This window comes from Mobula hypostoma, chromosome X2, assembly GCF_963921235.1.
Source record: "Mobula hypostoma chromosome X2, sMobHyp1.1, whole genome shotgun sequence".
In the NCBI taxonomy this organism is placed as follows: Eukaryota; Metazoa; Chordata; class Chondrichthyes; order Myliobatiformes; family Myliobatidae; genus Mobula; species Mobula hypostoma.
Window position 1 is genome coordinate 49454656 of NC_086129.1, and position 25488 is coordinate 49480143.

At 43.2% G+C, this 25488-nt stretch overlaps 1 protein-coding gene across 2 annotated transcripts in view; it reads right to left on the bottom strand.

Moving 5' to 3' along the window:
- Positions 1 to 25488, bottom strand: part of ncapd3 (non-SMC condensin II complex, subunit D3) — a 228092-nt gene that overhangs the window by 195026 nt on the left and 7578 nt on the right. For both annotated transcript variants that reach the window (XM_063038384.1, XM_063038385.1), the window contains exons 3-5: positions 18558 to 18720; positions 14383 to 14567; positions 1351 to 1512 (exon numbers count right to left, since the gene is read on the bottom strand). In XM_063038384.1, the coding sequence (XP_062894454.1) occupies positions 1351 to 1512; positions 14383 to 14567; positions 18558 to 18720 (510 nt within the window). The remainder of the gene's footprint in view (positions 1 to 1350; positions 1513 to 14382; positions 14568 to 18557; positions 18721 to 25488) is intronic.

Below are 25488 nucleotides of genomic sequence, written 5' to 3' on the forward strand. Positions count from 1 at the left end.
GGACAGAGGGAGAAAGAGGAGAGAGAGCGAAAGAATGTGTGTATATAAATAAATAATGGATGGGGTATGAGGGGGAGGTGGGGCATTAACAGAAGTTTGAGAAGTCAATGTTCATGCCATCAGGTTGGAGGCTACCCAGACGGAATATAAGGTGTTGTTCCTCCAATCTGAGTGTGGCTTCATCTTGACAGTAGAGGAGGCCGTGGATAGATATATCAGAATGGGAATGGGACGTGGAATTAAAATGTGTGGCCACTGGGAGATCCTGCTTTCTCTGGCGGACAGAGCGTAGGTGTTCAGCGAAACGATCTCCCGACACAGATCTGTCCCATGATCCTCTTATATCCCTTTGGCCAATCACCTGTCCAGCTCTTGGCTCCATCCCTCCCCCTCCTGTCTTCTCCTATCATTTTGGATCTCCCCCTCCCCCTCCAACTTTCAAATCTCTTACTAGCTCTTCCTTCAGTTAGTCCTGACGAAGGGTCTCAGCCCGAAATGTCGACTGTACCTCTTCCTAGAGATGCTGCCTGGCCTGCTGCGTTCACCAGCAACTTTGATGTGTGTTGTTAAGAGGAAGAAGAAACTTACTGGATACTAACCTCAGCATACAAGGATGTTCTTTTTAGAATGGAAATGAGGAGGAACTTCCTTAGCCAAAGAATGGCAAATCTGTGGAATTTGTTGCCACAGGCGGCTGTAGATGCCAAGTCACTGGGTACATTTAAAGCAGAGGTTGATAGGTTCTTGTTTAAGAAGGCTGTCAAAAGTGACTAAGAGAAGGCAGGAGAATGGGATTGAGAGGGATAATAAATCAGCCATAGTGGAATGATGGAGTAGGCTCGATGGGCTGAATGGCCTCAATCTGCTCCTTTGTCTTTTGGTTACAAAAAACATTTGAGGAACAATATTCATTCAATAAATAAAATAGTATGATTATAATAGAACATGCTTGCTGTACATGAGAAGTTGAAACACGGGACTTGGTTAACATTCAATCATTTGGCGATGGTACACAATGATACATGGATAAAAACAAACCTCTGGCAAACAACTATTTAATCAGAAACAATTAAGTTAAAATTAGTAAATAATAAAGAATACAGGAAGCATTACAAAGTATAAATGACATTTCAATTCAAAGTGACACCCCCAAAATGCTGGAGGAACTCTGCTGGTCAGGCTGCATCTATAGAGGGGAATAAACAGTCGACATTTCAGGCCAAGACCCTTCATTAGGCTATGATGGATGAAGGGTCTTGGACCAAAACTTTGACTGTTACTCTGGATTCCATCTGCAGATTATCTTGTGGATTTAATTCAAAGTACTGGAACCACAACCATTATCTTTACCTGGAGAACATGGTGTGCACTATCAGGTTTCTCCTTCAAAGGGAAAGTGGAGAGCAATCGCAGGAAATTTTTTAGCAGTGATAAAATATCATCCTTGATTAGAATCAGATCTTGTGTGGACAAATAATCATCATCCTCATCATCTTCTTCCTCAAATGTATCCTAATGGAAGAATGCATATCAGACAAGATGGTGTTAAGCACTCTGTGCACCCCTACTCAGTAAATTTAATCTAAGAACACATTATTATTAACCAAAAGTAGAGAAGTACATTGTGCAGCAGTAATAGAACCATATAATTATCGAATAGTTACAGCACAGGAGTAGACAATGTGGCTGAGCATGTCTGTACCAGCTCTTTGGACAACTAACCTTGCCAAACATTTCCTCATAACATTTAAATTTTTCCTTCACCTTGTATTTATTCTATTCCCACTTACAGGTAACAGTGGAACATGCTCACACCATGTTCATAAGCAGAGCATCAGATTCCTACCATATTCTGTGTAAAAACAACTTTTCCATATATCACTAATTCTCCTCCTAATTACTTTTCTCTTTGTGATCTCTGCTCCTCAACCCCTTCACCAAAGGAGAGAAGTCTTCCACTATCCTGTCTATATCTCTGGTTACTTTATATACTTCAGGTTCAGGAAGTTACTTGTTTGTTTATTTGGTGATACAGCACAAGGCAGACCATTCTGGTCCTTCAAGCCATGCTGCCCTAGCAACCTCAGACTAACTCTTAACACCATAAGATACAAGAGGAGAATTAGTCCATTTAGCACATTGAGCCTGCTCCGCCATTTCATTGTGGCTGATCCATTTCCCACTCAACCCCATTCTTCGGCCTTCTCCTTGTAACCTATCACGGCATGACTAATCAAGAACCTATCAACCTCCGCCTTAAATACACCCAATGACCTGACATGCATCGCCACTTGTGGCAACAAATTCCACAGGTTCGTCACTCTTTGGCTAAGTAAGTTCCTCTCCACATCCACTCTTTTGGCCTTTCAGCATTCGATAGGTTTCAATGAGGTGACCCCTCATTCTTCTGAATTCTAGTGAGTACAGGCCCAGAGCCATCAATCGCTCCTCATACAATAAGCCTTTCATTCCTGGGATCATTCTTGTGAACCTCCTTTGAACCCTTCCAATGTCAGCTCATCCTTTTAAATAAAAGGCCCAAAACTGCTCATAATACTCCAAGTGAAGCTTCACCAGTGCCTTATAAAGCCTCAACATTACATCTTTGCTTCTCAAAATGAATGCTAACATTGCATTTGCCTTCCTGACCACCAAATCGGCCTGCAAATTAACCTTTAGGGAATCTTGCACAAGGTCTCCCAAGTCCCTTGAGACCTCTGATTTTTGAATTCCTACCATCCCATTTAGAAAATAGGTTATGCTTTTATTTCTTCTACCAAACTGCATGATCATACACTTCCCGACACTGTATTCCATTTGCCACTTCTTTGCCCAATCTTCGAACCTGTCCAAGACCTTCTGCAGCCTCCCTGCTTCCCAAAACTACCTGCTGCTTGACCTATCTTTGAATTGTATCGCCCATAAATTTGAACACAAAGCCATCAATTCTGTCATCCAAATCATAGACATACAATGTAAAAAGAAGTGGTCCCAACAGAGATCCCTGTGGAACACCACTAGTCACCAGCAGCCAATCCGAGAAGGCTCCCTATATCCCCACTCTTGCCTCTTGCCAATCAACCAATGCTTTATCCAGGCTGGTATCTTTCCTGTAATACAATGGGCTCTTATGGTTAAACGGCTTCATGTGTGGCACTTTGTCAAAGGCCTTCTGAAAATCCAAGTAGATAACATCCACAAAGAAATCTGCAGATGCTGGAATTTCAAGCAACACACATAAAAATTGCTGGGGAACGCAACAGGCCAGGCAGTATCTATAGGAAGAGGTACAGTCAATGTTTCGGGCCGAAACCCTTCATCAGGACTAACTGAAAATAAGGTGTTGTTCCTCCAACCTGAGTGTGGTTTCATCTTTACAGTAGAGGAGGCCATGGATAGACATATCAGAATGGGAATGGGACATGGAATTAAAATGTGCAGCCACTGGGAGATCCCGCTTTCTCTGGTGGACAGAGCGTAGGTGTTCTGCGTAACGGTCTCCCAGCCTGCGTCGGGTCTCACCTATAGAAGGCCGCATCGGGAGCACCGGACGCAGTATATCACCCCAGCCGACTCACAGGTGAAGTGTTGCCTCACCTGGAAGGACTGTCTGGGGCCCTGAATGTTGGTGAGGGAGGAAGTGTAAGGGCATGTGTAGCACTTGTTCCGCTTACAAGGATAAGTGCCAGGAGGGAGATCGGTGGGATGGGGGGGACGAATGGACAAGGGAGTCGCGTAGGGAGTGATCCCTGCAGAAAGCAGAAATGGAGGGAGGGAGGGAATGATGTGCTTGGTGGTGAGATCCCGTTGGAGGTGGCAGAAGTTGCGGAGAATTATATGTTGGACCCGGAGGTTGGTGGGGTGGTAGGTGAGGACAAGGGGAACCCTATTCCTAGTGGGGTGGCGGGAGGATGGAGTGAGAGCGGATGTGCGTGAAATAGGAGAGATGCGTTTGAGAGCAGAGTTGATGGTGGAGGAAGGGAAGCCCCTTTCTTTAAAAAAGGAGGACATCTCCCTCGTCCTAGAATGAAAAGCCTCATCCTGAGAGCAGATGCGGCGGAGACGGAGGAACTGCAAGAAGGGGATGGCATTTTTGCAAGAGACAGGGTGAGAAGAGGAATGGTCCAGGTAGCAGTGAGAGTCCGTAGGCTTATAGTAGACATCAGTAGCTGTCTCCAGAGATAGAGACTGAAAGATCCAGAAAGGGGAGGGAGGTGTCAGAAATGGACCAGGTAAACTTGAGGGCAGGGTGAAAGTTGGAGGCAAAGCCAATGAAGTCAACAAGCTCAGCATGAATGCAGGAAGCAGCGCCAATGCAGTCGTCGATGTAGCGAAGGAAAAGTGGGGGACAGTTTCCAGTATAGGCTTGGAACATGGATTGTTCCACAAAGCCAACAAAAAGGCAGGCATAGCTGGGACCCGTACGGGTGCCCATGACTACACCTTTAGTTTGGAGGAAGTGGGAGGAGCCAAAGGAGAAATTATTAAGAGTAAGGACTAATTCCACTAGACGGAGCAGAGTGGTGGTAGAGGGGAACTGGTTAGGTCTGGAATCCAAAAGGAAGCGGAGAGCTTTGAGACCTTCCTGGTGGGGGCCAGGGAACATAAAATCATCAAAAAATTTCAAAACATGAGAGGTGTCACGAACAAGGATTGAACAAGGGGGGATAAAACAGTGTCGAGGTATGCAGAAATGAGTTTGGTGGGGCAGGAGCAAGCTGAGACAATGGGTCTACCAGGACAGGCAGGTTTGTGGATCTTGGGTAGGAGGTAGAAACGGGAAGTGCGGGGTGTGGGAACTATAAGGTTGGTAGCGGTGGATGGGAGATCCCCTGAGCGGATAAAGTCGGTGGTGGTGTGGGAGACAATGGCCTGATGCTCCTTAGTGGGGTCACGATTGAGGGGTAAACAAGAGGAGGTATCCGCGAGTTGTCGCTGTGACTCAGCAAGGTAGAGGTCAGTGCACCAGACAACAACAACACCCCCCTTATCAGCTTTATAGTAAGGTTAGGTTTAGTGCGGAGGGAGTGGAGAGCAAAGCGTTCGGAAGGAGTGAGGTTGGAATGGGAACAAGGTGCGGTGAAGTCGATAACATCCACCGATTCTCCTTTGTCTATCCTGCTTATTATTTCCTTAATGAATTCAAACAGATTTGTCAGGCAAGATTTTACCTTGAGGAAACCATGCTGACTTTGGCCTATTCCTTTGTCTATCCTGCTTATTATTTCCTTAATGAATTCAAACAGATTTGTCAGGCAAGATTTTACCTTGAGGAAACCATGCTGACTTTGGCCTATTTTACCAAGTGTGTCTAAGTACCCCAGAACCACATCATCAATAATTGACTCAAACATCTGCCCCACCACTAAGGTCAGGCTAACTGCCCTATAGTTTCCTTTCTTCTGCCTCCCTCCCTTCTTGACAAGTGGAGTGACATTTGCAATTTTTCAGTCCTCCAGAACCATGCCAAAATCCATTGATTCATGAAAGATCATTAATAATGCCTGCACAATTCCTTCAGCCACCTCTTTCAGAACACTAAGGTGTAAACCATCTGGTCCAGGTGACTTATCTTCCTTCAGACCTTTCAGTTTCCCAAGCACCTTCTCCTGAGTAATGGCAACTTAACTCACTTTGCTCTACTTTGCCCAGTTTTGAACTTCTGGCCAACTGCTAGTGTCTTCTACAGTGAATACTGATGCAAAATACTTATTCAGTTCATCCACCATTTCCTTGTCCCCAGTACGACCTCTCCAGCATTATTTTGAGGCGGTCCAATATCTACTCTTGCCTCTCCTTTACTCTTCATATATCTGAAAAAACTTTTGGTATCTTCTTTGATATTGCTGGCTAGCTTACCTTCGTACTTCATTTTAGCCCCCCCCCCCATGGCTTTTTAGTCGCCTTCTGTTGGTTTTTCAAAGTTTCCCAAACCTCGAACTTCCCTCTAATTTTTGCTCTATTATATGTCCTCTCTTTTGTTGGTTTCTACTTCACTTGTCATCCATGGTTGCGTCATCCTCCTTTTAGAATACATCTTTGGGATGTACCTATTCCATGCCTTCTGAATTGCTCCCAGAAATTGCAGCCATTGCTGCTCTGCCGTTATCCCTGTTGGTATTCCCTTCCAATCAACTTTGGCCAGCTCCTCTCTCATTCCTCTAATTCCCTTTACTCCATGGTAATGCTAACAAATCAAATTTTGTTTCTCCCTCTCAAATTGCAGGGTGAATTCTATCATAGTATGATCATTGTGTCTTCAGGGTTCCTCTACCGTAAGATTCCCAATCAAAACCAGTTCATTACATAAACCCAATCCAAATTAGTTGATCCCCGCATGTGCTCAACCACAAGCTGCTCTGAAAAGCCACCTTGCAGGCATTGTACAGGTTCTCTTTCTTGGGATCCTGCACCAACCTGCTCTTCCCAATCTACATGCATATTGAAATCCCCCACGACAAGTGGTCAGGTGGAAGAAGGCAGCATACATGAGGTTTAGGAAGCAAGGATCAGATGGGTCTATTGAGGAATATAGGGAAGCAAGAAAGGAGCTTAAGAAGGGGCTGAGGAGAGCAAGAAGGGGGCAGGAGAAGGCCTGGGCGAGTAACGTAAAGGAAAACCCCAAGGCATTCTTCAATTATGTGAAGAAAAAAAGGATGACAGGAGTGAAGGTAGGACCGATTAGAGATAAAGGTGGGAAGATGTGCCTGGAGGCTGTGGAAGTGAGGGAGGTCCTCAATGAATACTTCTCTTCGGTATTCACCAATGAGAGGGAACTTGATGATGGTGAGGACAATATGAGTCAGGTTCATGTTCTGGAGCATGTTGATATTAAGGGAAAGGAGGTATTGGAGTTGTTAAAATACATTCGGACGGATAAGTCCCCGGGGCCTGACGGAATATTCCCCAGGCTGCTCCACGAGGCGAGGGAAGAGATTGCTGAGCCTCTGGCTCGGATCTTTTATGTCCTCATTGTCCACGGGAATGGTACCGGAGGATTGGAGGGAGGCGAATGTTGTCCCCTTGTTCAAAAAAGGTAGTAGGGATAGTCCGGGTAATTATAAGCGAGTGAGCCTTACGTCTGTGGTGGGAAAGCTGTTGGAAAAGATTCTTAGAGATAGGATCTCTGGGCATTTAGAGAATCATGGTCTGATCAGGGACAGTCAGCATGGCTTTGTGAAGGGCAGATCGTGTCTAACAAGCCTGATAGAGTTCTTTGAGGAGGTGACCAGGCATATAGATGAGGGTAGTGCAGTGGATGTGATCTACATGGATTTTAGTAAGGCATTTGACAAGGTTCCACATGGTAGACTTATTCAGAAAGTCAGAAGGCATGGGATCCAGGGAAATTTGGCCAGGTGGATTCAGAATTGGCTTGCCTGCAGAAGGCAGAGGGTCGTGGTGGAGGGAGTACATTCAGATTGGAGGATTGTGACTAGTGGTGTCCCACAAGGATCTGTTCTGGGACCTCTACTTTTCGTGATTTTTATTCACGACCTGGATGTGGGGGTAGAAGGGTGGGTTGGCAAGTTTGCAAACGACACAAAGGTTGGTGGTGTTGTAGATAGTGTAGAGGATTGTCAAAGATTGCAGAGAGACATTGATAGGATGCAGAAGTGGGCTGAGAAGTGGCAGATGGAGTTCAACCCGGAGAAGTGTGAGGTGGTACACTTTGGAAGGACAAATTCCAAGGCAGAGTACAAATGGCAGGATACTTGGTAGTGTGGAGGAGCAGAGGGATCTGGGGGTACATGTCCACAGATCCCTGAAAGTTGCCTCACAGGTGGATAAGGTAGTTAAGAAAGCTTATGGGGTGTTAGCTTTCATAAGTTGAGGGATAGAGTTTAAGAGCCGTGATGTAATGATGCAGCTCTATAAAACTGGTTAGGCCACACTTAGAGTACTGTTTCCATTATAGGAAAGATGTCAACAAAATAGAGAGAGTACAGAGAACATTTACTAGGATGCCACCTGGGTTTCAGCACCTGAGTTACAGAGAAAGGTTGAACAAGTTAGGTCTTTATTCCTTGGAGTGTAGAAGGTTGAGGGGGGACTTGATAGAGGTATTTAAAATTATGAGGGGGATAGATAGAGTTGATGTGGATAGGCTTTTTCCATTGAGAGTAGGGGAGATTCAAACAAGAGGACATGAGTTGAGAGTTAAAGGGCAAAAGTTTAGGGGTAACATGAGGGGAAACTTCTTTACTCAGAGTGTGGTAGCTGTGTGGAACGAGCTTCCTGTAGAAGTGGTCGAGGCAGGTTCGATTTTGTCATTTAGAAAAAATTGGATAGGTATATGGACAGGAAAGGAATGGAGGGTTATGGGCTGAGTGCAGGTAGATGGGACTAGGTGAGAGTAAACGTTCGGCACAGACTAAAAGGGCCGAGATGGCCTGTTTCCGTGCTGTAATTGTTATATGGTTATATATCCACAGATCCCTGAAAGTTAAGAAAGCTTATGGGGTGTTAGCTTTCATAAGTCGAGGGATAGAGTTTAAGAGTCATGATGTAATGATGCAGCTCTATAAAACTCTGGTTAGGCCACACTTGGAGTACTGTGTCCAGTTCTAGTCGCCTCACTATAGAAAGGATGTGGAAGCATTGGAAAGGGTACAGAGGAGATTTACCAGGATGCTGCCTGGTTTAGAGAATATGGATTATGATCAGAGATTAAGGGAGCTGGGGCTTTACTCTTTGGAGAGAAGGAGGATGAGAGGAGACATGATAGAGGTATACAAGATATTAAGAGGAATAGATAGAGTGGACAGTCACCGCCTCTTCCCCAGGGCACCACTGCTCAATACAAGAGGACATGGCTTTAAGGTAAGGGGTGGGAAGTTCAAGGGGGATATTAGAGGAAGGTTTTTTACTCAGAGAGTGGTTGGTGCGTGGAATGCACTGCCTGAGTCAGTGGTGGAGGCAGATATACTAGTAAAATTTAAGAGACTACTAGACAGGTATATGGAGGAATTTAAGGTGGGGGGTTATATGGGAGGCAGGGTTTGAGGGTCGGCACAACATTGTGGGCCGAAGGGCCTGTAATGTGCTATACTATTCTATGTTCGATGTTCTTTGACAATCATAACATTGCCCTTTTGACATGTCTTTTCTCTCTCCCGTTGTAATTGGTATCCCACATCCTGGCTACTGTTCGGAGGTCTGTATATAACTCCCATCAGGGATTTTTTCTACTTGCAATTTCTTAACTGTACCCACAAGGATTCTACATTTTCCGATCTTATGTCACATCTTTCTAAGGATTTGATTTCATTTTTAACCAACAGAGCCATGCCACCCCCCCCCACCCCCACCTATATGCCTGTCCTTCTGATACAATGTGCATCCTTGGATGCCAAGTTCCCAACTATAACCTTCTTTCAGCCGCAGCTCAATGATGCCCACAACATCATACCTGTCAATCTCTAACTATGCTACAAGATCATATACTTTATTGTGTACACTGTGCATTCAAATATAACACCTTCAGTCCTGAGTTCATCACCCTTTTCGATTTTGTCCTTTTTTCACACTGCAACTCATCCCAATGACTGCAATTTTGCCCTTCCTGACAGTTCCACTACACACTGCCTCTGCTTGTGTTGCCAACAGCACGATCACTCGGTTTCCATCCCCCTACCAAATTAGGTTAAACCTTCCCCAACAGCTCTTGCAAACCTGCTTGCAAGGATATTGGCCCCCCTGCCCCCTGCACCAGTTCTTCAGCCATGCATTTATCTACCAAATCATCCTATTCTTGCCCTCACTGGTGTGTGACACAGGCAGCAATCCAGAGATTTCTACCCACGTTCCTGCTTTTCAGCTTTCTACCTAGCTCCCTAAAATCGCTCTTCAGGACCTCCTCCCCTTTCCTACCCATGTCATCAACCTTCCTCTTTAGAATGCCGTGGATCTGATCCGAGACATCCCAACCAGCTGGGAGGTGACATACCACTCGGGCGGCTATTGCATCCACTCGTCTATGGAATCCCCATCACTACTGCAGTCCTGTTCTCACCCCACTCTTCCCTTCTGAGGCACAGTACCAGACTCAGAGTCAGAGGCCCAGTCATTGTGCCCACCCGCCTAGTGGGCTGTCCACCTCAACAGTATCCAAAACAGTGTACTTATTATTGAGGGGAACTGCTACAGGGGTACTCACCGGCCCCCCCATTTCCCTTCCTCCTCCTGACAGTCACCCAGTTACCTGCCTCCTGCAACCTAGGGGTGACTACCTCCCTGTAGCTCCTATCACTTCCTCATTCTCCAGTATGAGCCAAAGGTCATCAAGCTGCAGCTCCTGTTTTTTAACACGTTCTCTGAAGAGGTGCAGCTCAGTGCACCTGGTGGAAATATGGTTAACCAGGAAGCTGGAAGTCTCACGGAATTCCCACATCTCACACAAAGAACACAACACAGCCCCTGGAGGCATTCTCAAACCTGACTAACCCTAACCTAATCGCAGGATAATTTATAATGACCAATTAACCAACTGACCAGTACCTCTTTGGACTGTGGGAGGAAACCAGCGCATCTGGGAAAAATTCACACATTCCATGGGGAGGACATACAGAGAAGACTTATGGAACGGCGCCGGAATACCCAGAGCTGCAATAGCGTCACGCTAACTGCAACGTTACTGCAGCACCCATTATTACCCCTCAACCATCAGGGTCCTGAACTGGCGTGGATAACTTCATTCACTTCAACTCTGAGCTAATTCCACAACCTACGACTCACTCTCAAGGACCCGATAACTCATGTTCTCAGTATCATTTACCCGGTGTATAAGCCAAGAATCTGGCCCTAAATTTTGGTCTTAAAATTAGGGGGTTGGCTTATACAGAGGGTGCCAACTTTGGAAAAATGAATACACGGAAGACATGTCGTATTTATTGGCTGTTTTTGAGTCAAATACAAAAGAAAATCTACACAAAGAAAGATCTACAAAACACACTCTATTTCTCAATTTATATCATCATAAGGATTGTCAATTTCTGCTTCAACATCGTTATTTGCAGCTTTACTGGCTGCCAAATCTCCATCGTCTTCTTCCCAAAGCAAATGATCTTCAGTGCCATCCAAAGCATTGCTGATGCTGCACTTCCTGAAGGCCTTCACAATGCACTCGGCCTTCGTCTCCTCCCACGACTGCGCTACCCCCTCGCAAACTGCAGCTAGAGATGTGGCCCTCATATTTCCCACTGGAGTAAACGACTGATTTCTTTGAATGATTTGTTTAAACTCACATCTAGTGGCTGGAGCACAGACGTCAAACCACCGGGGATGACTGCAATGTCTGTATTTTCAGCTTTCAGTGCTGCTTTTGTCTCACCTGACAAGTGCGCTTTGATCATGTAGCGACCTTTCCTTTCTGAAACCTTTGGGACATCGACGCCACACCTCTTTAACCCACTTCAAGCAACCCGCTTCGTCCATTCAGCCACGTTCTTGAACGTAAACAACACTCTGCAGGAATTTTTCTTTCTTTGGGAATGTTTTCCTCTTAAAAATCACCATCGGTGGTAGTTTGGTCCCATCAGCCATACACGTTAACACGACAGTATAATGTTGCTTCTCGTGTCCAGTTGTTTTGACAAGGACTGTTTTCTCCCCCTTCTGATTGACAGTGCGATAGCCAGCAAAATCAAAGAACATTGGTGTCTCGTCCATGTTACCAATCAGTGAGAGCGGGTAAGAATGTGCCTTTCGATGCTTGATTACAAATGATTGGAAAGCTGTAACCTTATTCTCAAGGTCGCTTGGCAACTTCTGAGCAATCTTTGTTTTTTGTCTCAACACAAGCTCACGTCTATTCATAAATCAGGTGCACCAACTTCTCGTAGCTTTGAAATTTTCACTGACCTCGCAGTGTTTTTTGGCCCATTTCAACGCTTGAACTCGAATTATTTCTCTGTTAACAATGTATCCAGACGATCACTGGTGATTCACCCACTCTGAAACTTTTTCTTCCAGTTCTGGCCACTGGCATGTTTTCCCGCGGTTTGCACATTTCGTCTTTGGCATTTACCTCGGTGCGTCCTCTGCCTTTCTCCACTCTCTCACTTGTTTCTCATTTACAATAAACTTCTTAGCAGCTGCAGAATTATTCATTCCTTTAGCAAAATCAACAACCTTCAGCTTGAAGCCAGCATCATATTGCAGTCCTTTTAATCTTTTGTACATGGTGGTCGCAAACTCAATACTGAGTACACGTACTGATCCCGCCACCCCGTGTTATGTTTTAACGAGATTACGATGGGCGCTAAATGGTTTCACAGGGGTTACATTTCAGAGGATTCTTTACCATTGGGAACCTAATCCAAAACTTCCCTCCCTGATTTATTTATTAAGAATTCGCTCATGGGTAGGCTGGTGGTGCAATGAGGTTGGCGCCGGACCGGGGAGCAGAGCTTCCCAGGTTCGAAACCGGTTGGGTCCGCTCCCGAGTACGTTTTCCATCCGTGCCGGGTTGAGTGTCGAGATCACAACTCGACTTCGTAAAATAAAGGGTAAAATACTGCGAAATGTCTGTGTGAGAAGTGGTGTGTCACACAGTCTCTCTCTCTCTCTCGCTCGCTCTCTCCACGCCTTGTAAAGGTCATGAAAAAGACATCATCACGGACGCACACGCACACACACACTCGCATGCATGCAGGCACAGGCCAAAAAAAAAAAGAATTTGCTTATAATGCTCTACAATGTGTAAATGTGTAAGTCTATTTTCTTAGCAGGTACTGGTTCACAAAATTTCCAAGCTCCGGATCCGGCAAAGCTGAGTACCGGCATGTGAGATCTTGTGGTCTTTTCTGGTTAAGTCAAAAACCTCTACAAAAGGGGTCGGTTTATACAAAGGCAACATGAAAAAGTCACATTCTTAACCTTGAAAATGGGGGCGGGGAGGTTGGCTTATTCTCCGGAATTTACGGTTATTTATTTATTTTTAAAAACTTTATTTGCATAGTTGTCTTATTTTGTACTTTAGTTGTTCACCAGTCTTTATGTCTCATTTTTCATATATTCTATTGTACTACTTTATTTTCCTGTAAATGTCTAAAGAAAATGAACTGCAGGGCTGTATATAGTGACAAATACGTATTTTGATAATAGCTACTTGACTTCTATCAAATTCCTTTGGCTTTCTTTCCCTGCCATCCAGACACCACACCTCCAAAGAAAACAGTCCCAGGCCCCATTATATAACTCTTGCTCCTTATCTCAGAGACCATTCTTGTAAATCGTTTCTACCTATAATGCCCTCACAGCCGCTTTCTAACGTGGTGACTGGAGGTGAAGACAAAACTTCAGCCAAGGCCAGACACAAGGTTAAGCAGACTTTCATGTTCTATGCTTTTATTGATAATGCCCAAGACTGCACTGTATATGGCTTAAGCTTCAGATCCACCTACCTAGGTGGTCATCAACCCTCATGCCACCCAGGACTCACCGACCTGGTGGTGGTGGTGGGGATCCAGCCCTTATCCTCATTGGTCAACACTCTTTCAAATAAAATGTTTCCCTCCACATTTCTCTACATTAAACTTACCTGTCATGTTTCCAGCCACTCTATTACCTGGGTTATACCTTGCAGCAAGTCTATCTCTATCCTCTTCAGTTTACGATACTAAACAAGTTTTGTGGGGGGGATACATCACAAACCACCTTCCTCCAGTCCAAGAGGAACCATTCCCAATGGCACTCTGCTGTACCTTACCCAACCAACTTCATAGCCATGCTTTTAATGTCCAAAGCGCATAATTTTCCTCAGAACCACACCATCAAAGCCCTTTAAGTCCACATTTACTACATTAACTCTATTACCTTCATCAACATTATCCATTATCTCATTTGAAAATTGCACCAAATTAGTTAAAATTTAACCTTAAAGAATTTGTGTTGGCTTGCCTTAGTTAATCCATATTCCTCCAGGTAACTACCCAGATCAACATTTCTAAACTGTTTTTCACCACTGAGTTCGAGCCAACAGTTTCTGGACTTATCTTTACTCTCCATTTGCCACTCTCTAGTCCTCTGACAGTACCCTTGTCTTCAAAAAGAATGAATGATTATTGTCAGCTGTCCCATGATATTCTCTCATAATTGTCTCAAAATCTTCGGACTCAGCTTGGGTGAATCATCCACTTTATGCTGAGCCATCTTTTTTATAAGACCTCCAAGCTATCAATTTTTAATGTATCTAATAACTCATCTACTTCCCCATTCAATATTACTTTAGAAACACTTTCTTCTCTAACATAGATGCTAGAAAGTATTTATTTAGTACCTTAACGGCACCCAGAGTAATACATATAGAACTGAAGGATTTTTGTGACACAAACAAAAGTCAAATTCTGGCAAAGGCTTGATGAATTTTAAGTTGCATACCTCATTATCCTTCTGTCTAACAGGTCTAGCTCTTTTTCTTCCTTTACCATTACACTGAGAGCTCTTCACCTGGACGTCTTTCTTCCGTTTTCGATATCCTGCTTCTACTGCAGGCCAGCTCTTTTTAATAGTATCCAAACATTTTTCAAATAGCACTGGATGGAAGATACGGTTGGCAACACTTCCTACAGAAAACAACAGAAATAATTACACAATGGAAACAAGGGGACATTAACTTAAGCAATATTCCCATTTACACTTCCAAAATTCTTACAAAGGTTCTTGTTTTAGCCAAACGCTAAGGTTAGGATGAGTATCTTTATGGGCTATTTATCAAAGCACAGAGACCATAAGACAAAGGAGCAGAAGTCGGCCATTTGGCCCATCGAGTCTGCTCCGCCATTTTATCATGAGCTGATCCATTCGCCCATTTTGTCCCACTCCCCCACCTTCTCACCATAACTTTTGATGCCCTGGCTACTCAGATACCTATCAATTTCTGCCTTAAATACGCCCAATGACTTGGCCTCCACTGCCGCCCGTGGCAACAAATGCCATAGATTCACCACCCTCTGACTAAAAAAATTTCTTCGCATCTCTGTTCTGAATGGGCGCCCTTCAATCCTTAAGTCATGCCCTCTCATACTAGACTCCCCCATCATGGGAAACAACTTTGCCACATCCACTCTGTCCATGCCTTTCAACATTTGAAATGTTTCTATGAGGTCCCCCATCATTCTTCTAAACTCCAAGGAATACAGTCCAAGAGCGGACAAACGTTCCTCATATGTTAACCCTCTCATTCCCGGAGTCATTCTGGTGAATCTTCTCTGTACCCTCTCCAACGTCAGCACATCCTTTCTTAATTAAGGAGACCAAAACTGCCCACAGTACTCCAAGTGAGGTCTCACCAGCGCCTTATAGAGCCTCAACATTACATCCCTGCTCCTATACTCTATTCCTCTAGAAATGAATGCCAACATTGCATTCGTCTTCTTCACCACTGATTCAACCTGGAGGTTAACCTTAAGGGTATCCTGTAAGAGGGCTCCCAAGTCCCGTTGCATCTCAGAACTTTGAATTCTTTCCTCATTTAAATAATAGTCCGCCCTTTTATTTCTTCTGCCAAAGTGCATAACCATATACTTTCCAACATTGTATTTCATTTGCCACTTTTTTGCCCATTCAATCTATCCAAGTCTCTCTGCAGACTCTCCGTTTCCTCAGCACTACCGGCCCCTCCACCTATCTTCGAATCATCAGCAAACTTAGCCACAAAGCCATCTATTCCATAATCCAAATCGTTGATGTACAATGTAAAAAGAAGCGGCCCCAACACGGACCCCTGTGGAACACCACTGGTAACCAGCAGCCAACCAGAATAGGATCTCTTTATTCCCACTCTCTGTTTCCTGCCAATCAGCCAACGCTCTATCCACGTATGTAACTTTCCTGTAATTCCATGGGCTCTTATCTTGTTAAGTAGCCTCATGTGTGGCACCTTGTCAAAGGCCTTCTGAAAATCCAAATATACAACATCCACTGCATCTCCCTTGTCTAGCCTACTGGTAATTTCCTCAAAAAATTGTAATAGGTTTGTCAGGCAGGATTTTCCTTTGAGGAATCCATGCTGAGTTCTGCCTATCTTGTCATATGCCTCCAGGTACTCTGTAACCTCATCCTTGACAATCGACTCCAACAACTTCCCAACCACCGATGTCAAGCTAACAGGTCTATAATTTCCTTTTTGCTTCCTTGCCCCCTTCTTAAATAGCAGAGTGACATTTGCAATCTTCCAGTCCTCCGGAACCATGCCAGAATCTATCGACTTTTGAAAGATCATCACTAATGCCTCCGCAATCTCCACAGCTACTTCCTTCTGAACACGAGGGTGCATTCCATCTGGTCCAGATTTATCTACCCTTAGACTATTCAGCTTCCTGAGTACTTTCTCTGTCGTAATTGTGACTGCGCACACTTCTCTTCCCTGCCATCTTTGAGTGTCTGGTATACTGCTGATGTCTTACTTAGTGAAGACTGATGCAAAATACTCGTTCAGTTCCTCCGCCCTCTCCTTATCTCCCATTACAATTTCTCCAGCATTTTCTATCGGTCCTATATCTGCTCTCACCTGTCTTTTACTCTTTATATACTTGAAAAAGCTTTTAGTATCCTCTTTGATATTATTTGCTAGCTTCCTTTCATAGTTCATCTTTTCCCTTTTAATGACCTTCTTAGTTTCCTTTTGTAAGCTTTTAAAAACTTCCCAATCCTCTGTCTTCCCACTAATTTTTGCTTCCTTGTATGCCCTCTCCTTTGCTTTCTTGTATGCCCTCTCCTTTGCTTTAACGTTGGCTTTGACTTCTCTTGTCAACCAGGGTTGCATCCTTTTTCCATTCGAAAATTTCTTCTTTTTTTGGACTATATCTGTCTTGCACCTTTCTCACTTCTCGCATAAACTCCAGCCACTGCTGCTCTGCCGTCCTTCCCGTTAGTGTCCCTTTCCAGTCAGCTTTGGCCAGTTCCTCTCTCATGCCACTGTAATTTCCTTTACTCCACTGAAATACCGACACATCTGATTTCAGCTTCTCTTTTTCAAATTTCACAGTGAACTCAATAATGTTATGATCACTGCCTCCTAAGGGTTCCTTCACCTCAATCTCTCTAATCACCTCCGGTTCATTACACAATACCCAATCCAGTACAGCCGATCCCCTAGTGGTCTCAACAACAAGCTGTTCTAAAAAGCCATCTCGCAGACATTCTACAAATTCTCTCTCTTGAGATCCAGTGCTGACCTGATTTTCCCAATCTACTCGCATGTTAAAATCCCCCACAATTATCATGACACTGCCCTTCTGACAAGCCTTTTCTATTTCCTGTTGTAATTTGTAGTCCACATCACTGCAGCTGTTTGGAGGCCTGTATATAACTGCCATCATGGTCCTTTTACCCCTGCAATTTCTTAGCTCAACCCATAAAGATTCTGCACCTTCCGATCCTATATCACATCTTTCTAAAGGTTTGATATCATTTCTTACCAATAAAGCCACGCCTCCCCCTCTGCCTACCTTCCTATCCTTCAGATACACTGTGTATCCTTGGACGTTCAGCTCCCAGAGACATGCATCCTTTAGCCACGTCTCAGTGATGGCCACAATATCATACCTGCCGATCTATAGCTGTACGACCAGATCATCCATCTTATTCCTTATGCTGTGTGCATTTAAGTATAACACCTTAAGACCAGTATTTAGTACTTTTTGCTTTGATTGCACTGAGACTCATCTCAATGGCTGCAAATTTGCCCCATCACCTGCCTGTCTTTCCTGAAATCTTTACTGCTCACTATCTTAGATTTATTTCTGTTTTTCCCTTCCTCCGCTCTATCATTCCGGTTCCCATCCCCCTGCCAAATTAGTTTAAACCCTCCCTAACAGCTCTATTGAACGTTCCCACCAGGATATTGGTCCCCTTTGGGTTCAGGTGTAACCCATCCATTTTGAACAGAAGAGATTCCAATTATCCAAGAATCTGAAGCCCTGCCCCCTGCACCAGTCTCTCAGCCACGCATTCATCTGCCTGATCCTACTATTCTTGCCCTCGCTAGCACGTGGCACAAGTAGCAATCCCGAGATTACTACCCTGGAAGTCCTGCTTCTCAGCTTCCTTCCTAACTCCCAGAAATCTCTCTTCAGGACCTCCTCCCTTCTCCTATCTATGTCATTGGTACCAACATGTACCAAGATAACTGGCTGCTCACCCTCCCCCTTCAGAATATTCTGGACCCAATCTGAGACATCCCGTACCCTGGCACCTGGGAGGCAACACACCATGCGGGTATCTCTATCAGGCTCACAGAATCTCCTGTCTGTTCCCCTGACTATGGAATCCCCTATGACTACCGCATTCCTCTTCTCCCTCCTTCCCTCCTGCACAACAGTGCCATGGCTCACAAATATTTATTTTCAAAATGCCTTATGTATTTTGGTTTGCCATACGTCACAGAAAACACATTTACATTTGCTTTTCCAACCTTTTCCGCCATTTATTTTATTTAGTTAAAAACAAAATAATCATGCCCTAATTCTATCCAGAAAACTCTACTGGTTAAAATATTTATTTCTGTCACTTGGACTCTTATCAGTGAGTTCTTTATGAACATATCATCTCACCTGGGATTTCAAGGAATAGGAAGTACAGACCAGCTGCATTTAAAGCATATTGTCTCTGGATGACAGTAGCCTTCTTATTCTGAACCATGTGGATAAAGTGACATAACACAGCAACAAGTGCTCTGTGGGAGAGATCATTCTCTGCAAACAGTGTCCAAAGATCCTTTAAAAAGGAAAGAGCACTGACAATCAGAAAAAACACAATTCACAAGAAAATTGCACAAGTAATTTAAAATAAGCCTATATACTGTAAGTTGGCTGAACATTCACTTTGCATTAAAAAGTCATAGTCATAGAGAAGTACAGCATAGAAATGCACCCTTCAGCCCATCTAGTCCATGCTGAAACCACTTAAACTGCCTACTCCTATCGACCTGCACTTGGACCATAGCCCTCCATACCCCTACCATCCATGTATTAATCTAAACTTTTCTTAACGCACCTTGTGCTGGGGGCTCATTCAAAAAGTACCCCCCCCACATGTTCCCCTTAAACTTTTCAGCATTTACCCTTCAGCCATGTAAGCCATGACCTCTAGTTGTGGTCCCACCCGACCTCAGTGGAAAAAGCCTTCTTGCATTTACCCCATCCATACCCCTCATTATTTTGTAAGCCCGAAATGATGTTTCTTTTTCTGGAACAGCTTGAATAGAGTACTACAATCAGAACACTGGCAGAAGGGGAAAAGAAGCACTTCTTGGTATTCAAAATATTAATTAAATAAGGTTAAATCAACAATAAAATTTACTTCAATAACCAATAATAAACAGAAATTTAATTGTTTACCTGGGAGGGCATTGGTTAATCAGGGCAGCTGTTTATTTGGGGCAACTCTTAAAAAGCAAAATCTATCGAGAAAATAGCCAGGATTCCCTTCATGCCACTATGCCACTTAATTGGGGCAGGATTCTGTTGAACAATTTCGAACTAGTGTCAATTGCATGCATTTGTGTGGCATTAAGATACTACACCATGCTTAGACTGAACAGTTTTTTAAAAACAGCATCAGTTATATGTGTTTGTGTTCAAAAAGCAATGATTTTTATCACTGATAGTCGGTGAGAATTAAGCAGCAAGACAATTCAGAAGGGCTTTGCTTACTGCAGTTTCAAGCGTTCAGGTTCGGAGATGCCAGAAATGGTTGGAAACGAAAACGAAACAATTTCACAACTTCAACAATTACTGTCCGCACTAATTTTGTTCATTTGCAGTCAATCAAAAGAACACGGCAACACACATTGGATGAATTCCTCCATTGATAACTACTAGAAGCTAATAGTTTCATAGTACTGTCGTAGTATTGATAATGTTCTGATTTATTCTGTATTCATTTAAATACATAATTTGTTACTTAGTTCAACGGTAGTTTATCCTTTTTTTAAATATATATTTTCAACTATTTGAAACTTTAGCTAAGTGGGCCAGCTGATTAATTGAGCCAAAGTAATGGTCTCAATGTCTTTCAATTAACCGGAATCCACTGTACTAAATTATTATCCCTGACTTGGGCAAGAATCCAGTTCTGCTGGATGCTAAGTGCTGCTAGAAGGCAAATTGGATTTCATTGCAAGAATCTGCACTTTTACTACTTTATATACTAACGGTAGGAGGTTCCTATCCTATCACATTCTATATGCTACATGAAAACACTGTTTTTACAATAAGACACAAACATAAAACTCAGATTAATGAGAAAGCAACCCCACATATATTCATTTTTAGTGTTTCTGTCCTTGCTTGTACAGAGATGGTGGTGGGTGGTAGGATGCTGACTAATTAATCAGATGAGGAGGAAAGGGTTGTTAATGGTTGGCCAAAGTCTTAGTTGCTGGTGGCCTTTCAGCTTTCCTAATGAATTTGTCAAGAGATGCAATTTTCCTTTTCCCCTTGCATTGGCCTTGAGGCAAGCTAGACCATCTCTGATGGTACCGTAATTCTCCTTCTCCTGGCATTGCAATCTTGTATCATGGTGCCCCAATCTTTCACTCTGAACCATTTGGCAGTTCAACCACTTAGTGGGGGTGGGGAAGGAGTTTAAACCAGTCGCAAGAGGATGCGTACCAGAGAGACAGATAGTGGAGTAGTTGAGAAGACAGGTGCTGTTAAGACCTCATACAAAGTCAGTGGTACGACCAATGCCCTGAGCTGTGTATATTTCAATGCAAGAAGTATCATAAGAAAGGTGAATGAGCTCAGGGCATAGATCAACACCTGGAATTATGAAGTGCTCAGTCAGGACAAACTGGAGAACTCATCCAGTGAGGGTTTATCAGTAGAACTAAGGAATAAGAAAGGTATGACCACGTTAATGGGATTATTACAGGTACCACCCAACAGTCCATGGGATTTAGAGAAGCAAGTTTGTAAAGAGTTTGCAGACTGTTGTAAGAAACACAAAGTTATTATAATAGGTGATTTTAACTTCCCACACTTTGACTGGGACTCCCATACTGTAAAAAGGCTAGATGGAAAAGAGTTCCTAAGTGTGTTCAGGAAAGTTTCCATCATCGGTTCGTAGAAATCCCAACAAGCAAGCATGCGATACTGGATCTGCTAATAGGGAATGAGACAGGGCAGGTGACAGAAGTTTGTGTACACTTTGCATTCAGTGACCACAATGCCAGTTGTTTCAAAGTAAGTATGCAAAAAGATAGGTCTGGTCCATGGGGTTAAATTCTAAATTGGAGAAATGCCAATTTTGATGGTATCAGAAAGGATCTGGCAAGTGTGGATTGAGACAAGCTGCTTTCTGGCAAAGGTGTACTTGGTAAGTGGAAAGCCTTCAAAAGTGAAATTCTGAGATTACAGAGTTTGTTTGTTCCTGTCAGAATAAAAGGCAAGAAAACAGATTTTGGAAACCTTGGTTTTCAGATGTTTCTCCTTGTTCAGAGAAAAAAGGAGGTGCATAGAATGTATAGGGATGTAGAAACAAATGAGGTGTTTATGGAGTATAAGAAATGCAAGAGAACACTCAAGAAAGAAATCAGGAGGGCTGAAAGAAGTACTGAACTACCAAGGGCTGAAAGACGTCGGCCCGAAACGTCGACTGTACTCTTTTCCTAGATGCTGCCTGGCCTGCTGAGTTCCTCCAGCATTTTATGTATGTTGCTCAGATATCCAGCATCTGCAGATTTTCTCTTGTTTGGGGCTAAAAGGAGGCATGAGGTTTCCCTAGCAGACACGGTGAAGGAGAATCCTAAGGGATTCTACAGATATATTAAGAGCAAAAGGATAGCAAGAGACAAAACTGGTCCCCTGGAAGATCAGAATGGTAATCTATATATATATATGGAGCCAAAAGAGATGGGTGAGGTCTTAAATGGATTTTTTCCACCTGTATTTACTCGTGAGACGGACAGAGTCTATAGGTGTGAGGCAATACAGCAGTAAGGACATGGACTTTACACAGATTACAAAGGAGATGCTTGCTATCTTGAGGCAAATTAGGGTGGATAAATCCCAGGGCTTGACAGGTGTTCCATCGAACCCTGGGGAAGGTAAGTGCAGAAATTGCAAGGGCCCTAGCAGAGATAATTAAAACATCCCTAGCCATAAGTGTTGTGCTGGAGGATTGGAAAATAGCTAACGTTGTTCCATTGTTTAAGAAAGGCTCTAAGAATAAGACAGAAATTCTAGGCCGGTGAGCCTGACATCAGTAGTGGAAATGTTATTGGAAGATATTCTCAGGGACCAGTATTTGGATAGACAAGTATTGATTAGGAATAGACAACATAGCTTTGTGTGTTGCAAGTCACGTCTAAGCAATCTTACAGAGCCTTCCAAAGAAATTACCAGGAAAGTTGATGAAGACAAGGCAGTGGACGTTGTTGACATGAACTTTAGAATGGTATTTGAAAAAGTCCCGCGTGAGAAGTTGATCAAAAAAGTTCAGTCACTTGGCATTCACGCCGAGGTTATAGATTGGATTAAAAATTGACTTCACAGGAGAAGCCAGAGAGTGGTTGTCGAGGGTTGCCTCTCTGACTAGAGGCCTGCGACTAATGGTGTGCCATAGGGATCGGTGCTGGGCCTGTTGTTGTTTGTCATCTATATCAACGATCTGGATGATAACGTGGTAAATTGGATCAACAAATTTGTGGATTACACCAAGATTGGGGGTGTAGGAAGACTACAAAAGCTCACAGTGGAATCTGGACCAGTTGGAAAAATGGGCTGGAAAATGGCAGATGGAATTTAATGCAGACAAGTGTGAGGTGTTGCACTTTGGGAGAGCAAATCAGGGTAGGTCTTATACAATGAGTAGTAGGTCACTGAGCAGTACAGTAGAACAGACGATTCTGGGAATACAGACTCATAATTCCTTGAAAGTGGCGTCATAGGTAGATTGGATCATTAAGAAAGCTTTTGGAACATTGGCCATCAATCAACATATTGAGTACTGGAGTTGGGATGTTATGTTGAAATTTCATAACACATTCGTGAGGGCTAATTTGGAATATTGTATGCAGTTTTGGTTACCCATCTACAGGAAAGATGCTAATAAGATTGAAAGAGTGCACAGAATATTTACAAGGATGTTGCCGGGTCTGGAGGACCCAAGTTATAAGGAAAGATGAAATAGGATAGGACTTTATTCTCTAGTAGATTTAAGGGAGATTTGATAGAGGTATACAAAATCATGAAGGGTACAGATAGGGTAAATACAAGCAGGCTTTTTCCATGGAGGTTGTGTAAGACTATGACTGGAGGTCATTGGTTAAGGGTATAAGGTGAGAAATTTAAGGGGAACATGAGAGGGAGCTTTTTTCACTCAGAAGGCAGTGAGAGTGTGGAATGAGCTGCCAGCACACGTGGTGGATACAGGATCGATTTCAACACTTAAGAGACATTTGGATAGCTACATGGATGGGAGGTGTATGGAGGGTTCTGGTCCCAGTGCAAGTTGATGGAACTAGGCAGATTAATGCTTCAGCACGGACGAGATGTGCCGAAGGGCCTGTTTCTGTGCTGTCATGCTCTATGGCTATTTCTTTGATCAACCTTTTATCTTGTCTCATCAGTCTTACAAATGTATCCAGATGATGAGAAATTGTAAGCCTATAGTTAGCTTCAATACTTGAGTTTAAAGACCTCAATCGCTCATTCATTGGTCCCTGTCGATGTACTGTCTGTCCAGGTCATATTTAGAGAAGGTGGAAAAGGATATAGAAAGATTACTGATTTGTTGATAACCTGACAAAAAATATAAAGAATATCATTTAATTCCTCAAAGAAATTAGCAAAAACATGAATCTAATTAGTATGTCACAGAATTCAAAAATTATTGTTTTCCTACGGCAAAATTAAATTTAGTTTTAATCCTATCATGTATTTTCTGCACTCTTCGATTCAGTGCATTCTCCTAATCAGTGATTCTTTTCCCACTTTTTCCAGATCAATAAATAAAGACAAACACCACAGATTTGGACCAATAGGCTTTCATAGAAAATAAAAGTGACTGTGAAAAATTAATAATCTTATCTAGATAAATTAAGATTCATTCTGCACCTGCTACCAGGTTTGGTTGGGGATAGGTGTGATCTAGATCTGGTTTTGTTATCAATCCTACTTGGAATGCATTAGTTACAAAGATGTTGGAAAATGCATGGTAATGAACTTTGGTAGTAGAAATAAATGTGCAGACTATTTTCTAAATGGGGAGAAAATCCAGGAATCCGAGATGCAGAGGGACTTGGGATTCCTTGTGCAGAACACCCTGAAGGTTAACTTGCAGGTTGAGTCGGTGGTGAGGAAGGCAAATGCCATGTTAGCATTCATTTCAAGAGGTCTAGAATACAAGAGCAGGGATGTGATGCTGAGGCTTTATAAGGCACTGGTGAGGCCTCACCTTGAGTATTGTGAACAGTTTTGGGATCCTTATTTTAGAAAAGATGTGCTGGCATTGGAGAGGGTCCAGAGGAGGTTCACAAGGATGATTTCTGGAATAAAGGATTATCATATGAGGAACGTTTGATGGCTCTGGGTCTGTACTCATTGGGAAATTAGAAGGATGGAGGGGGGGGTGGGATCTCATTGAAACCTTTCGAATGTTGAAAGGCCTAGACAGAGTAGATGTGGAAAGGATGTTTCCCATCGTGGGAGAGTCTGGGACAAGAGGGTACAGCCTCAGGATAGAGGGGCGCCCTTTCAAAACAGATGCAGAGAAATTTCTTTAGCCAAAGGGTGAGAATTTGTGAATTTGTTGCCACATGCAGCTGTGGAGGCCAGGTCGTTGGGTGTATTTAAGGCAGAGATTTATAGGTTCGTGATTGGACATGGCATCAAAGGTTATGGGGAGAAGGCCGGGAACAGGGGTTGAGGAGGAGATAGAAAAAAAAGGATCACCATGATTGAATGGCAGAGCAGACTCGATGGGCCAAATGGCCTAATTCTGCTCCGTTATTTTATGGTCTAAGATCAAAGTTCGATGCAAATTTATTATCAAAGGACCTATTCTGTATGTCACATATACCACCCTGAGATTCATTTTCTTGTCAGCGTTCACAGTAGAACAGAGAAATACAATAGAATCAATGAAACACTACACACAAAGACTGACAAATAACCAATGAGTAAACCAAATGGGATTGATAACAAGAAATAGTTTTCTACCCCTCAACCATCAGGGTCTTAAATAAAAGGGGATAAATGCACTCATTCTATTTCTGATGTTCCCACAACTGATGGTCTCACTTTAAGGACTCTTATCTTGTTATTCCATGCTCTTTTGTTTCATGTTACTTCATTTACTGCTATTCATTTATATTTGCATTTGCACAGTTGTTGTTCATTGATCTTAAGTTGTTCTTAGCTCAGCAAAGTATGCCCACAGGATAAAGAATCTCAGGGTTGTATGTGGTGACCAGATGGTGTACACCCTAGGGTTCTGAAAGAGGTGGCTAAAGAGATTGTGGAGACATTAGTCATAATC